Genomic DNA, 17,699 nt, shown 5'->3' with positions numbered 1-17,699 from the left:
CACTAGGGTTTGCACAGTGGGCTCAAAGCACTGTCCCACATGCAATCAGGCACATATAATTTGTTGCTCCCTGAACATGTAATTTAGAAAAAGTCCTAGTATCTTAGTTAAACAAATTACTGTCATTTTAAACTGAATATTGAATAAAGGAATACGTTTATTCCTTTGCAGTTTTGTTTTACACAAATTTGAAGTATTTAGAAGAGGGACACTAGGAAATAAAAGGGTGACAGATGGAATAAAGTGCAAAATAGGCTCTGATATTTTATACAGAATATACTTAAGTAATAACATTCTAACATAGCTGCTTTGTAAGTGGATCGGCACACTGCTGTGCTACTACTCTGATGGTGCTGTCGCGCAAATACACCATTCTCTGCACGGTAAATGCACACAAACATATCAAACACTATTCATTCTGTATATTCATTTTCCTATTCTCCCAACATATAGCAATAGAAAAAAAATTATTTAATTAAAAAGAAACTACATAGAACTTCCTTAACGGTGATATATTCCCAGTTGGCTGAGATATTTCAATGGTTAAAATGAAATACAGTGGGAACAAATCAAACTTTTGGGCAAACCATAAAAAAAAACAAAAAAACACATTCCGTTTTCTTAAAAAAATATTTTCAAAAGCAAACAATATGCGGATGTCAAGTTCACCTTTATATACGTGTAGATTTAATCCACACATTACACCAGCGAAATAACTAGCAGACCGATAGACTAAAGACTATATTTACCTTGAGCTCACGTTGAACTTCAGTATAAATAAAAGCTTTTAGTGTATGCTAGGCATTAAGGCGCTTGCTTGTGTAGCTGCTCATTGATTGATTACGTTTGTAGCCTTATAGCTGTACCATTAAAGGCTGAAAACGAAAAATATAGTATAATTGTTCATCTATAGGTGCAATTTAAATACATGCAATATGTATTAACAAGGTGATTTATTTGACACAATTCAGCATTATGTATTGAATGTAAAAAACAATTCATTTATAGTTATAATCTCACGGCGGAATGGACGAATCTGGCCTAAATTACCCACATCTTTGGGATCTGCTTGCATGGCAGCATGTAAGAGAATAACCCAACAACTGTATTTAAAGTCATCCACAGCAGAGAGTATTTGAAATAACTTTAACTCTTCAGGTGCCGGAATAAGTAGTGTATAACATCCTTTCTTCTGCTATTTATAGTTCCAATATAACAGTTCCCTTAGAAAATGCAGCTGATTTGTCATACTATACCTGTAAGGCTAGGATCCTTGCTTTAAAATATTACATTCTACTTTACTAATACATGGTAATCCTGATCGAAATCACAGGACTAAAAGTTACAAACCTATTGTAATACTTCACAATCGGCATGAATCTTCATATTACATTATTGGTAAAACTTGCAATATAAGTACTTGACATGTTTGCTGTAAAGCAGTGTTAAATCACCAAACAAATATATACAAATAGTATAAAAAATAAATAAATACATATATATATATATAAAACAGTGTGGATGGTTATGTTTTTAATTTACTAAAAAAATAGAGCAAATATAATTACTTTTTTCTTAATACTACAAAAAATTAATTTTAATTATGCAAACATCTCCTATAATATAATTAATGTATAACAAAATAATACAAACAGAGAATATGCTTCCTTATCATGGGTCCAGTTGTACCTGAGCACATCCAAAGATAGACTTGTGTTATTTATGATGATTGAAGAGTCAGTTTATGACACGGAAGTTTCTCTCTTGACTATTTAAACATTTTTTTTAATGAATGCGGATATAAAACAAATAGGGACATGTCTTTCAGCTGTGTGGGTCAGCTTGCTTATTTGCACCTGCAACATTGCTAGCTTGTTTCAAATGGGCTTCTGAATGTTGCATCGTCATTTCTACGTTTTATTTCCCAATAAAGATAGAACTATACACACACACACATATATATATATATATATATATATATATATATATATATATATATATATATATATATATATATATATATATAAAGAGAGAGTGCCATAACATTTGGATGGTATTTATAAACTATCTAAGTATTCTCAAATGCAATGTGCTACTGATATGGAATCTCGCTGACTATGTGGCAGAAAAAGATATATTGAGGATATTGATGTCTTACAGGATAGTTGATAGACCTGTGTTTTAGGCTGGGACACATGCGCAAGGAGAGAAAAGTGACACTCTTTCAGTTAGCTTCATCTGTCAGGAAGTTAGGACAGGAAGGCAGCAGTGAAAAAATGGAGGGTTTTAGATAACGAGATAATAGTAACTCTCTCCTCACTCATACCCTGGATGCCAACATGCAAGCGGACGTCAAGGGTCCTAAAGTGACAGTACCAAATGAATAATCAATAGAAGATCAATGGTAGAATAGATGGCAGTGGTATAGTTGGATGAATGAGCAGCATTACAAAATTGTAAACAATGGGTTGTTTATAAAGAGTCGCAAATAACACAAGACCACAAAAACATATTCATTGGCTATCCCTGGTTATCAGATGACTAAACAGGCAATTATTTATTCAGATTTGCAACTGACCACAGCAGTATTTTATTAATATTAGTTAATTTGAATGCATATTAGGTGCACAAGGCTTGGTCTCAGTTAATTAAATGAAGCTGATTTTTGATCCGCTCAAATGCACTGCTAATTTGAGTGCCCTGGCATGATCACCCTACAAACAAGGTGTCTGTATGACGATAAGACCACAGCTAATATGTGAGTTAATATTTAGTACTGCCATATTTAGAGCGATAACATTCTTAAAACTCAGACTAGTAATTAATTAAACACCGTGTGTATATATTATATTAGTCTAAAATTCGGGCCCAGCTGAATGTCCTACACCTAATCCCATGTCATCTGGAATCTAAATTTATATTTCTTTGTTTTGCCCTCGGTTCTAATCAAATTGTCCTATGAGATGAATAATTTAAGACACAAAAATTACCTTCAATAGGTAAAAAAAAAATAAGTATAATCAGTTTGAGTATCATAATTAATATTAGGTTATATCTTATTATTGTATGATATATATTTCATATATAGGATGCAGAATATAAGGGTGTAACTAATTATGATTAACCTCAGAGATACACAAAATATCACTCATACACAAACACATCATTAAAGCTTATTAGAAAATGTAATATTATAAAGATTTAAAATAAATAGTGTTTTATAATAAAATAATTGTAATGAGTTGTAATGTGAAGCTGTGCTATATTCTTGCTAAATCAGGACCAATTTGCATACTCTTGTATTTACAATAATTCCGCAACATGGTAAACTGTTACGATTAAAATAAGCAATTGCCAAATACTATAAAGATTCCAAGTATTCTCCTGACAATACCTTTCTTTATTAAACTTTTAAATCTCCTTTATATCACGGCTCATCTGACTTAAACTTCTAAAGTGTGAAAATGTATAAAATGTTTCTCCCATAATAGTGTTCACATTGAAATTAGAATTATGTAAATTATTTACTCTGTTTTTAAAAGAAAGGAGCTAAATGAAGCATTTTGTTTTTTTTAATATGGCAGGAACTGACCTTGCAAATGTGAAATGGCCTTAAATAGCAGGGTGACCAGGAACATATTGCTATCTAAATATTGTTTTACTGCAAACAAATGTGTGAGCTATACTTGATGAAGGAAGACGTAGTAGATCAGACTTTCCCTTGTTATAAATAGAAATTTTTAACATGAAGTTTCTATATTGGAAAAAACACATTGATATCTATATATATATGTACATACATCGAATGAACAAACACACGTAAATATATGATATTATGAAAATATACAACATTTTCCCAAATAATTTGTTTTTATTTTACATACAGCTTCTTATTTTATGAAATGGAAAAATAATCTTCGTCCACCAACATCAAATGTCCCTCATTTATAAAGAAAATAATTGCTATACTCTTACACCGTTAGTACAAATATTGGTCAACTTAATCTGACTTATTTGTAGGATAGTAGACCTACAGGCTGGCAAATATAAACAAATATAACCTAAACTGTTTAAAACAAGTAAACAGACTGTGAATAGTAGAAAAAACAAAAACTTTACAGTCCTGTAATAAAAGAATGGTGAGAATTTGATTTTCAGTCTTGCTCGCTGGAACATAGTAGCGCACCTTCTATAATTCACTATGAAGAGTCTCTTTACATAGATCTACAATGACAAAAAATAAACATATGTATTATTTACAGTGACATGTAAACTGTATGGTAAACAAACATACATAGTGGTGTATCCAGCCAAGAATGTGCAGGTATATTTCATATAAGCTCTGTGATAAAAACATGCACAGGTGAAAAATGTGTGTACCATAGTAGGATAAGAACCTTTTAATATTTGTATTATAAGTCTTAGGACCCCAGAAGAATAATGTGAACCCTATAATAATGACACTGACTTTAAGTGCAAAAGGTGAAGGCATAACATATAAAAGTAAAACAAATTAATAAAACAATACTTTAAACACAGATTGAATAGCGTGTACACAAACAGGGCACCAAAATGCCCAATAGCGGGAGCAAAGTTTGTATGGTATTTATAAACCATCTAAAATACATTTACTCATGTATATATTTAGATACAAATGTTATACCACTACTTGTGCTGTAGCAATGAAGGCATTAAGAGAGTATCAGACACATTATCCTCCTGCCATTTGCGATGTACTCATTATAAAAACAAAGTACATATGATGACCTGAAATTTCAAGGTCAAATAGAATCGCCCTGTAAAAGTTCAGTGTTATAATGAACAGGGCTTTGGAAACCCTATTATAAATATTTAAATTAAATGTAATCCTGAAAGAAAAACGTGAAATCGTTCCCCCATGAGATCCACAATCTTTTTCGTAGAGTCATCACATTTTTCTTTCTAATTTGGAAGGATTAATGTAAAAATTTAGCACGACACATGGAAAGTTACTGTGTTGTTTAGCTGCATACATTCAACATGATAGCGATCATTTAAAACTGCCCTACATTTAATATTTGCAAAGCATTTACAATCTTTCCTTAAAAGTCTTCTACTCAAACTCTCCTTCTCATGACTTTTCACGAAGAAACAATTTAAAGACATAAAAAAACAACAACAACAAAAACAACCCAGAATAAATAATGTAACATACATCTCATAATCAATAAAAATATTTGCTGACTTTTAATACATAAGCCAACCCTGCAATGGGTGTCCTGTAGCCTTTGATATGTTTTTTGTACTAACTCTCTTCAACATAAGGCATTATTTCAAACTTGTCTGATTGTGGTACTGTCTAGTGTCTACTCCTAACATAAATATCTAAAATACTCACCTCGTAAAGGCCCAGGGATTTCTTAAGACGATATTATTTTGCATTAGCCTAGCACCAACCATCCTCACTACATAAATAAATGATAATAACATCTCCCTGCCCATGTTTACAATTCTACCTATCAACTAGTAAAAATAGAAAGACATTTAGACAATAAAAAATACCAATCTATTTTTACATTGCACTGTATTAGAGTTCAAATGATTGTCAAGGTGCCCACCCTCCAAAAAAAATGTTTTTAATAAATAAGCAGTATAGAGTAATTTCGGATTCCCCCCTCCTCGTCACAACTGATGGCTAAACAAACCCATCAATTGAGCTACTTTAAATGTACTTGTAATTAAAAATATATATGTAATTTTTTTTACAGACAACGAGAATTTTTTCAAATTATTACTGCAAGAAGCCGAGAAGGAACAATGAAATATATTTCAAGGTGGAACGTGACTTAGATTACATGTTAATATAATTTTCAACGGGTTAAAGACACACAAATATTGTACATTTTGTTATCATTATGAAACATAACCAAAGCACTTTGTAGTTTTAAATATTGCCCAATATGACTGCAGAAATGTGATGGTCATATATACCAAAATGGAAAACTGCAAATTCCCGAACATTATATAAAAATGATGGATATTTTGAAATAGCTTTATACATAGTCATTTTTATTTAACAAAAGCTAAAATTTAGACCCAATTAAGAAATGTTATATTTCTGCAAATATACTTTTTACACTGCAATTCAACTGAAAATACAAGCTGGGCTTGTTTAATATTGTTCTAAAAAAAACTAAACAAAAAAAAACAAACAAACATACTGTGGAAGAGAAAACCAAATATTTCCAATTGTAAATGTATATTTATATATCGATATGCAAACAAGTGGAAAGTTTGTCTCGAACAGTTTCTCGATAAGTGATCAACAACACAGTAAATAAAGCATGTGACAGAAAGTAAAATTGACAGACATTTTAGCACAAATTTGCTAAGCTTGTTTTGAAGTATACAGGTACTTAGTATGTGAGGTTAAACCCAACATTACACGTAAAAAATATGAAACCAAATGGCAAGCTGTTAAATGTTTCATGCGATATCTACAGCGATCAGATAGTCCTGTTTAAAAAGTTTCCTGAAACTGCTCTCTGATTGGTTGACAGACATTTTTGTTATGCAGGCAATTAGGCACAATTAATAGAAAATAAATTACTGGAGTCATACATTAAATCACTGCCCACACCTCGAGCTACAAATCACAGTTCATGGTATGTGCAGCTTGGAAGCAGGTCTGTAAACAGTGACTGTTATCAAAAGCCAGGAAAACAAACAAGAGCGAGTACAGCTTGATAAATACAGATAAATACTTACAGTGTTATTCAATAAAGTCAGAATTCAAAGTGAGTTTCAAATTTAAGGCCAAAGAAGCCGATCTGGAAGCATAGCTGGCTTAGAGAGTTTTTCGATTTCGGCTACTTTTACCTTAAATTTAAATTGAATTCACACCTTAGGATAACTCTACGAATAAGACTGGTGCACATATACTTTAGAATAGTTAAGTCACCTTTATTCACTTCAGTTTAAATTATTTCTTAGATTCATATTAGGAACAAAATAAAACAACACTGCTTGTAATCACCTGCTTTAAAACATTTTAAAATGTAGTTCTCAATGCGTGTGTGTGTGTATATGATAAATACACGTACACATCTCTATCTATATGTATATATCTATATACTTGTTATTGACGGTGCAGCTTGCAAACTAACAGTTTGTTATTGTTTGAATTCACTTAAGGCTTTAGGGCCTGAATATGTAAAAGAAATCCTCCCCACCAAAAAAAAAAAAAAAAAAAAAATCTAAACAACAATATAAAAATATTTAAAATGAAAACATACTTAGGTAGGTTGTTTTCTCGTAGTATGTATCAGACTGCACTATTTGGATTCATGAAATGAGAACATAAACTACCAAAAGTAATGCAGGAGACAGCAAGACGGGTAAATTTACGATGAGGTCCAATTTTGTTGCATTTTGAATATTCTTGAAAAAACTTTATATTTTGGGGAATTGTCTTGCAACAGCATGGTTCCATAGATTCAGTACTGTATAGAAAAATGTCAAAAGTTTTACCCACTTCATTTACAACGCCAGCTGCATGAGCGGAGATCTATAAGCACATACTGTTCGGATTAAATATTTATTTAAAACCTGAGGGTTTTTTCTTTTACATACCAAGATCTCAAGCCTTCATTTTAAGATGTCATTGGTTCGAAAATCAATATTTTATCTTGGATACATAATGCATTTTTCTCCACCTAAAACAGGCTGTGTCTACGTGGTAAAGCAAACTACATTGCTTGGTTCCTGAGCAATAAAAAGTGCCTTTTATTATTTTACCAAGTAGGCCAATTTGGCTCTAGTGTATGGAATTCAGTTATTCTTCAGCTCATTAATATTTTAAGAACTACTGTAATTTCAAACATGAATTATCCTGAAAAAAAAAATACACAAAAGAAAAAAAAAAAAAAAAAAAAAAAAGAAAAGCGCCATCAATGGCGTCTGCTTTTATTTGCGTGCCTCAGAAATGTGCAACGTGGCCCTTCCACTTTGTAAGGTTACATGGTACAGAATTACAATTGGTAATAGATATGTTATCTGAATGGAAAATGGAATCAGAGGCTTGTGTAGTCTTCAAAGAGTGTCTGTGTGAAAACGTTCATCCGATAGTTGTTTTCTTTCACCCCAATAATGATATAAAAATGGTTTTATCTACATGGGCCTACAAGGCAAGTGCTTTGCTAACAATGTAAATTAATGTATCATCTCTTAACACTCAGATTACTGATGCAGGGTGATAAGGATCCAGATATAAGCCAGCACATGACAGACTTCTATATAAACACATAGGCATATGTCATAGAAAAATAAGAAGTTATATAGATGGTATGTATCATGACGAACTGATATAGTAATTTCATAGCATTTGATAAAGGGGTGGGATTTCAGCACAATGTACATTGCCGGCCCAGCCTCCAGCACTAATGGGGCTGGAGAGAAAAAAAAAAAAAACCAACACGCTGCAGTATAAGCATATATCAGACACACTACCTGTTTCCACAGTGCAAAGCTTGTCAGCAAGATTGTCTACGTCTTGGGTAATAAGTGAAAAAATTTCATCTTCGTGCTCCTCTGCCACACGTTCACACTGGAAGAAGCGAGAAAGGAAAAGTGGTCAACACAGACAAGCACATAAACACGCACAGGCGTGCACTGATGCGCATACACACATACAAACACAAGATAACAAAAATGAGATCATTAAGAGGTCATATTACTTTCTGTAACTTTTTCATTTTAACATGAGCTATAGTTATGGGAGTGGGGGTAGTAACAAAGGAATTATTTTTCTTCAAAATATTACCTAAAACAAATAAAAAAAAAAATCGGTGCATTCTTTTGTCTAGGACTGTATTGCATGTCAGCATTTTTTTTTGTATGTAAGCCAATTCCCCCCCCCCCTCCCCAACTATGATAAAACTATGCAAGTTTAATGAATGCCGATTATAATCTTAAAATTAAAAAATAAAAAAAATAAAAAATAAAAGCAGTGTTTGCTATAGCAGGATATATTTTACTCCTCTGTGCTCAATTCATAAAACGGTTATAAATTATACAAATGATTTTAATAAGAAGTTAAAATATTAATAGAAAGGTAAATGCTGCATTTTTGCTAATGTTTGGTAAATTTACCTAAACATAAAAAAAGAAAAAAATTACCACAAATCCTGCTAAATATAATTTTAACATTTATTTTAAATTTCTGCCATTGTGTCCATATATATGTGAATTTGTTAAAAAAATATCCATTAACAGGATACTATTTGCATGCAAGAAAAGCAACTTCTAAAATAACAGAGGCCGTATCAAGAAACATTGTGTACTTAATGCTCAAATATAACAACCAAGCAAACTGATGGCCTTACCGCATACTTTAATGTACCGGGCTCTTCAGGATTGAATTTGAAATTGTTGAAGTCTTCTGAGATGAATGGCTCATTTTCTCTTGGAGCAAACCTTTTATATGATTTCTCCTGAGTTCCTGGGTCCGTGTAGAGGCCGTAGTCATCCATCTTTTCACATATACTTTCAATTAGTTCAGTAAGATATTGCTCGGATTTTGCTAAAGGTACCTGGCAAAAATTAAATAACAACAAAACATTAGAAACAAATGTGTTAGCAGAACAATAGCTTGCACTTTTTTCCCCCATCAAAAACAAACCAAAACAGGTATAAAAGATAATGATTTCAAAACCTATTCTACAGAAAACAGGAATAGTTACACAGTTTCTAAACTCTTTGCATGTGTGAGAGTTATAGAAAGCCATTTGCTCTGCTTAGTTGTTATATGCCATCCCCAATGCAGCTGTTTTAGTGCTTCCCAGGGGCTTTGCGAAAAAAAGAATAGTTTACGAAAATGTAACTTCTTCCAGGTTCTACTGTTTCAGTTTGATTTCTGAACAGGTGGTCCTTGTCTTTGTCTCGTTCGCTTTCCCTCTGACTTAAGCAGGAATTCTAGTGAAGATTTTGCACATTACCTACATACTTAGTGAGTGTCTCAACAGCAAATACTTAAAGGGTCAAAGAGCACCCAGTACTCTTGGTAGAAAAAAGAAAAACAAAAAACATAACAACCCTCCCCCCCAAAAAAAAACCCCTCACTGCTCAGTCTAGACAGGTCAAGGTGCAAGATGGTCTTATATCTGCTGCTTCTTCCGGAGTGGGGGTGTGAAGACAAACCAACAGCACAGTAAATAACCCTGATGCATCTTTGGGCCTTTAGAATGCTTCTCTCCACCCTCTGCTGATCAAAGTAGGAAGTTTTCATGACAACCACAGTCAAAGGGGTTGAATCACAAATGAACTAGATTTCTGCAATGTTGATATATCCAGTCTCTATTGTCTCTTTTCAGACACAGTATGAACCCTTCCGGTCTCAATGACTACATTATAGAAGGACTTTCACATGTGCTCCTCATTTACACAAAGGGTTTCCTTGCTTCGGCACCATCTGGACACAAATCAAATAAATACAGACTGGAGAATTAAAATTTGTGCCTCGTTTTTTTTTTTTTGTTTCATTCATGGTCCATTTAAAATTCAGCCTTCTGGAAGTGACATTTGTTTTACAGAGTTTACATAAAAAAAGAACGGAAGAAAAAAGATTTTATTGTTTTGTCCAAAAAAAAAAATTCCATGATATTTGTAATTCATACGTTCACAGCAGGACTGATTCATTAAAAAGCACAGCACAGTCTCACAAAAAAGAAAGAATAAAATCTCACTATTAATTATGCACATTTCTTTGTGATTCTTTAAGTTCACGATTGTGGCGAGATGTGCTGCTAGTTACAACTAAAGAGAAAAATTGAATTTCTATTTAACTATGTATACACATCATGTACAAGATAACAGGGGTCTAACAAACAGTCAAGAGCTAACTGTGACATACAAAAGGTTAGAGCAAATGTTATCTTAACACTGTTTGCATCGCTGGCAAAACTAATGCTTCAAAATGCACCAAAGGACCAGCAGTTACACTGCAGAAGGTTCAAGACCTAATTTAGATGACCTTAGTTAATTAAAATACTGATCTTAAAAGGACATGATAAAAGCTTCATGGGCAGGCATGCACACAGATGCAATTTAGTCTTCCAGTATATCAGATAGGCCATTTTTATTCTATATACAGTTACTCCTGCCAGGCCACAGATACATAGCGTTGGTCAACTTGTAGTCTATGAATTTGGTTTGTTTATTGTTATAATAAAGGATGAGATGGATACAGTATATTGTGATTACTGAGAATGACAAACAATTAGTATCAGAAACATGGCATACAAAGTGGAAGTTTTGCAGTATTTTTAAACAAAATTATATAGGTACAAATAAAATCTCTTGCAATGGTCGAACGTGTACCTATAAGGAATTAGAGGTATAATTTGCATTATTATTATATTTCTATGGTTAGTTTTTTTTTACCCCAAAGTAAGAATGGATATGGTCAAGACAAAAAGTGAAAGTGTTGACCATGAAAGCTCACGTAAAAGAGGAAAGAGGTTCGACCCATAAACAAGTAAGGCCAACCTCCATGAAGTGAAGGGAGTCACCACTCCTGAATAGGGTTTTTCCTAGATTTGTCATTACTAGGGGAAGGAATTTCCTGTTTTCACTGCTCCACAGCTGTTCATTACCTGACCATGGCCCAGTTACTGCTAGGAAAAATAACTGTGAGAGCCCAGCAAGAACACAATGTGATTAATGGAGAAGGCATACGTCACTAGGCAATTCCAAGGATTGGAATGGAAAGCACTGAGAAAGGGTGGAAGGTGTGGTAGAGAAAGGACAGGATCCTTTAACCCCTTAAGGACCAAACTTCTTGAATAAAAGGAAATCATGACATGTAACACATGTCATGTGTCCATAAGGGGTTAAACTCATTGTTTGAACATATAATAATAATTCCCAAGTTGATAATTATTTTTGGGATGAGTAACTAAATAATCAACTGAAATGAGTTGGGAACAAATTTGAATAATTCATTGCAAAATGCTTAGCTGAAAAAAAATCTCCAGTATAACTGATTTTGGAGATCATTTATTTCATACTCAGTTGCTTTGCACAGAATGTGGGCTAAAGTATTGTATTTACCCCGACATGTTAAGGGGACATAACGTTTGTAATAATAAGTCATATATAAAATCAGAACAGAGTAATTCACCATCTGCCCATCTCTATTTCATAGCATAAAATAATTATATATTGTGTGAAAGGCATCATGATCTATCAGACATAGATATATATAATAAGATTAATATGACAACTTGTTAGAAGAATCAGTGGCCATGTCAACAAGAAATGTGACATAAACCTATTATAATGAAGATACATATAATAACTTGTAATATATTCCACAAATGTACATTTATGCATGAGATTTAGATTTTATATGGAAATAAAGAAAGATGTATTTTCTTTAAAGTAATTACTGTACTGACACTTTTTCAAGTAAAGCCTAACATTTAGGTCAAATTATATTGCATGCTGCAAAGAAAGATTAAATATAGATTTATTGATGAAGGTTGGAGAAATAAAACAAATGCAACTATGGTAATAATAATAATAACTACAGAGATAATTGTTCCAACAATAAAAAATGAACAGTATTAAACAGAAAATCCCATAACATTATATAAAGTTGCATTTAAAAAGGTGGTTCGACTACGTTCCACTTAGTCGAATCAGTGGGGTAAGCTCTGTCTTAGCTCTGTCATTTTAATAATTTCCAGTGGGTTTAAATGCATACAAATGTAGAAGTTTTATTTTAGTGCTGCTATGGCAACAGAGCGTTTTACTCTATATGTGGCTACTTCTTGTGTCACATGGTTACAAGTTAAAATTATTTAGATCTGGAGAAAATATGAACAGTTAATCTGACACCAATAAGGATTACAAACTGAAAAAGTTAGGCCAATTAAAGGTAATTACTTCTTAAAGCCCAAACCCTGAAAAAAATAATTAAAACCGCTTTAATTTATAAATGTCATATTACATTCTGCCTAGCGAGCACTGTAAAGTCATGGTAAATCCTTGCAATAAATGTGAAATAATAATTTAGATTCAGTATTCTAAGAAACATTAAAAATACACATTAATAATCCCTCTTTTACCAACACAGTCCCCAATTTCATTTTTTGGATAAGCTTTTCAAAGAATCACAATCTGTTAGAAAAAACATTCTAAATTATTTATCTATAAAAACAAAACAAAAAAAACACAGTTTAGTATTTTCTTTTATTCATTTTTTAAAATAATTTAATAAATGCTTATCCAAACAAATTAAATCAAGGTCATAGTCACAGATTTTTAGGATGTCTCTCAGAGCCACTCTTATTACATTTTTTTTCATTAGTTTTCCTGTCAATTATTATTTAAGGGTTGTGCCTAGGGAGAAACTCACGTAAAAACTGTATTTGCACCGATCCTGTGCATGACCTGCATTTTCAAGTGTTGCCGACACACTAAAATATTCTCTGACTTTCTGGGCCAATATAATTATAATTATCAAGAATACTTTCCCATTTTATGCTTGATTATTTACATTTATTGAAGCATTTTAAAAAATGACAAACCCACAACAGGAATTCACCTGGAAATCTTTGGAATTAAAATAAATGGAACACATCATAGATGCCCACTATCCCCATTATTATATGCTCAGGCACCAGAGCTTGTAACAGAAAAATCGATGAATGTAAATTATCAAATATTACCATGTGCAGCAGGTACAGATAATATAGTCTTAAAGTATACCCAACTCTGTAAAATAAAGATAATAAAAAAGAGGGTAACAAGGTGTTGGGAATACTGTTTTGTATTCCTAACACTACAGTTTTCCTTTACGGTTAGTGCATTTAACCCCTTAAGGACACATGACATGTCTGACACGTCATAATTCCCTTTTATTCCAGAAGTTTGGTCCTTAAGGGGTTAATACGGTGGTGACGTAAGATAATATATGGCATAAGTAGACACATTGGTAAAGATGAGACACATCTAACCATGTGCATCTGACAGGTATCAGTGTGCGGTTCTTGACAATTCTATCCAATTAATATAATAACAAAGAATAGATCTGTATACCCCCAAAATATGCTATGATAAAAATAAATCATGCAATGTAAAGAAAATTTTACTTTCAAGCAATTTATGGGATATTTATTTTGTAATTGTTACACAGCTTGATTGCACTGATGGGATAGACCTCAGAATGATGAAAGGCTAATTTGACCCTGACTACCCGATAGAAAACCCAAATTTGCGCCTAATACAACTCAAAAACAGAGACAACATTAGAAAACATGATTTATTCTCCAACACGTATTTCTAAAAACACAAAGAATATTTAAAAGACTAACTTTTGTTTTCACAATGTTTTTATTGTATTATCCAAAATGGTACAGCCACAAAGCAGACATCAAGTATACGATTAAACTACATTTGTAACATACGTGCCAACCATAATTAGCTTATGAAAGTGAGTAAATATAGTATAGTACAGAGCAGTAACTCATGATAATTACTCAAGGCAGTTTCATAATCATCACAAAAGCAAATGTCATAGACAGTCATGTAGTAAAGGTACCATCAGATTAAATTTCTGCTGGTACCAGGGATCTCCAGGTATCTTTTCCGTTAGTGTTGCTCATAGCCTTATAAAGAATTGCTGCGGTAAAGTTAAAAATTGCCCAGTATCGATTTCTATTTGAAAAGCTACAGCATGAGAGAGCGTTTTCCCTCTTATACTGCAATCACACTCTACAGAGTGCTCACAGAGTCATCAGTACAGTGTGAGCTAGGAAATGCCTTTGATGTCAGTACTGACAAGGCAATCCCTTGAGAAGTGCTATTAGGACTGGGATTATAAATTGGAATATGGGCAGGATTAGGGGAAAAGGTATACATGTCTAAGGACTATGGGCCGTATCCAAAGACCCTGTTCAGGAGGTAAACCTCCCCAGACACCATTAGCAGCTTTCCCCCGAGTGCCCCTGGTTCGGCACTTTCCCTTTATTCAAACGGAACCGAACACTAGCTACATGGTGGCCGTTCGCATGAAGAAACCCACGAATTGTCCTCAGCGGTACTTAGCTGCGATCGTTATGGAACTGTCGGCATGATGTGACCGTGCGACTCCCGGACAACTTGGTCTGGGGTTTTGAACGACTTTGCAACCAGCCAGGAGAGAGCGTTTTTGGAGGGAAGGTGCCTGAGACCAAGGGGCACAATTGCTACCTGGGAGCCAGCCGGAGCACCCCGTGTTGAGGCCGCAGGAGCTCCCGAAAGTTGACCGACCAAAGCACCGAACGCCCTGGAACTGTTTCGGGCATAGGACCACGCGTGCGGCCGGTCAGATCTTTAACATGGTGGCATATCCTCTACACTGCATGGATCTGAGCGCTATTTGGAGAACTTGAAAGCTAAGATCAGAGCTATTAGGTAATGTATAATTTTATGTTTTTATGATGTTTTGGGGTATTTTTTGGGGTATTTTTAGGTTTTATATTTTTATGTTTGCCTCTCTGTTCCCGGGAGATAATTAGCTTACCAGTCTTTTTTTAAATCAATCTTTGAATCCACCGAGCCCATAGTGATTAAGCCAGAAGCATACCTATACTCCGTTTCGTATTAAACAAAATAGGCATAGTGCCTGCATGAGAGACAGTACCAGCGTAAAGACAGGGTGGCATTACAAACATACTGACTAGATTTACAGATGGTGGCACATGAGTGAAACTGTGCAGGCAGCTAGTAACAAGTGAACCACTGGCCCAAAAGATATTAAACAAAACATAAGTAAAACATAGATGTACATCCTGGAGTCACCCAATATTATAGGCAGGCCAGTGCAGCTCCCTAATTAAAATAAGTGCAACATAATGAGACAAGTGGTTATGGCAGGTAGCCTATGAAACTCAGCTGTCAGACTAATATCCACGTGGATGATGCTCATGGGCTATGCCTCTCATGGCCCTCGGTCCAGGTGGGCTGGTTGTTGAAGGTAGGTGAGTATAGGGCAGATGATTACCGAGGGGAAGTCCACTCACAGTCCAGACCCCTCTCCCTCAATTCTGAGGTGTTGCAGCTGATATGCGTGTCTCCAAGGCTTTCCAAAAATGGTCAAATAGGTCTTCGAGTCGTTTCATTAATTGGTCCGCTGGATGCAGGGGTGTAAGTGCAGGTCGCACAGGCCAGTCAACTCTAGGTGTGTGCTCAGCCGCCATCTTGTCGGGTGTTGCGAGAGTGTGGTGTAGCTGGTATTGTTGCTGCGTTGGTACAAACTGTGTGCCTGTGGGGACCAGGATCACCCCCCCGGTCCAGAGAGATGGGAAACGGGGCTGAAGGGCAATTGACGGAAGTAATCAGTGTAGCCTGTTTACAGCAGTTTACATGCATGTGTGGGATGCAGTGAGTGTACGGGGGTGCATTGTATTTGTGAAGGATGTAGTGTGTGTGTGTGAAGGATGCAGTGTGTGTGTATGTGGGGCAGTTTGATGTGTAAGGGGGTACAGTGTGTGTGGGGGCGGTGTATGAGGGGTACAGTGTGTGAGGGGTACTGTTTGTTTGTGTGTATGGAGGGGCAGTGTGTGTATGGGGGTAATGTGTGTGTGTGGGGGGCAGTGTGTGCATGTGGGGAGCAGTGTATGAGGGGTAATGTGTGTGTGTGGGGTACCGTTTGGGTGTATGGAGGAGTAATGTGTGTGTATGGAGGGGTAATGTGTGTGTATGGGGGGGTTGGTTGTGTTATGGGGTACAGTGTGTGGTGGGAGGGCAGTGTATGAGGGGATAGTGATAGTGTGAGCGGTTTGTATGTATTGGGGGTAATGTGTGTGTGTGTATAGGGGCAGAGGTTGTGTGTATGGGGGGTAATTGTGTGTATAAGTTGAGTTATTGTGGGTCTGTGGGGGTAGGAGTGCAGATAAATATATACTTTTATTTGTTTTATTATTTTAATATCCCCCTCCCTGCTTACCTTTGCCTGGAAGGGGGGGGGGGGGGGAAGGCAGGGGGGGCAATCACTGGTGGTCTGGTGGGTAAGTACTGGTGGTTCAAGTGGTTCTAGCAGCTCCTGAGTCTAGAGTTCACTGTCGCGAAATTCGGAGCGTTACCATGGTAACCACGGCAACACTGCGTGCTTGCGAGAGAAGAACCCGGCAGAGCTGCAAGTTAGAGCTCCCCCTGGTCCTCTCTTCCTCCTTCCCCTGCCGGCTGCCAGCATTACACTGCTAGTAGGCCGGAAAGGGAGATCTCTGATCTCCCCTCTGGTCCTGCAGAGCTGGCCAGGGAGAGGGAGGCACGATTCCCGGTGCTATCATCATAGCACCGGGAAAATATCTTGCGGCTCCCCTGTGTGCCCATCGCGATGCTTCTGGGCGCCACGGCACACAGTTTGGGATCTGCTGTTTTAAAGATATATTGCTGTGCATATGATTACAGTAGAACTCTGTTGTACAATCAGACTCACCATCAATATGGAGCTCCAAGAAAAAGGAACATTGAATTGGATATAAATTAGGGACAGAGGAATTTGGGCCTAAAATAGGAATTTTCACTTAAGTAGGGACAGTTGGGAGGTATGCTATTGCAATTATCCTGAAACAAGGTTTCTCATCCAGTACAGACTCTTCGAGATACTGGATTTAAGAACAAAGTGCAAAGAGTCATGCGTGTAAAAGCAGTCCGCCTTCACTAAAAATTATCTG

At 35.3% G+C, this 17,699-nt stretch overlaps 1 protein-coding gene across 2 annotated transcripts in view; it reads right to left on the bottom strand.

The window, feature by feature from the left end:
- Window positions 1–3,851: 3,851 nt before the first annotated feature.
- CNPY1 (canopy FGF signaling regulator 1) overlaps window positions 3,852–17,699 on the bottom strand; it is a 114,295-nt gene continuing 100,447 nt past the window's right edge. For both annotated transcript variants that reach the window (XM_063452679.1, XM_063452678.1), the window contains exons 4-6: window positions 9,363–9,569; window positions 8,488–8,584; window positions 3,852–4,224 (exon numbers count right to left, since the gene is read on the bottom strand). In XM_063452679.1, coding sequence (XP_063308749.1) covers window positions 4,190–4,224; window positions 8,488–8,584; window positions 9,363–9,569 — 339 coding nt within the window. In that variant the 3' untranslated portion in view covers window positions 3,852–4,189. The remainder of the gene's footprint in view (window positions 4,225–8,487; window positions 8,585–9,362; window positions 9,570–17,699) is intronic.

Source organism: Pelobates fuscus, chromosome 4, assembly GCF_036172605.1.
Source record: "Pelobates fuscus isolate aPelFus1 chromosome 4, aPelFus1.pri, whole genome shotgun sequence".
Lineage (NCBI taxonomy): Eukaryota > Metazoa > Chordata > Amphibia > Anura > Pelobatidae > Pelobates > Pelobates fuscus.
This window is presented reverse-complemented; position numbering and strand designations above follow the sequence as displayed.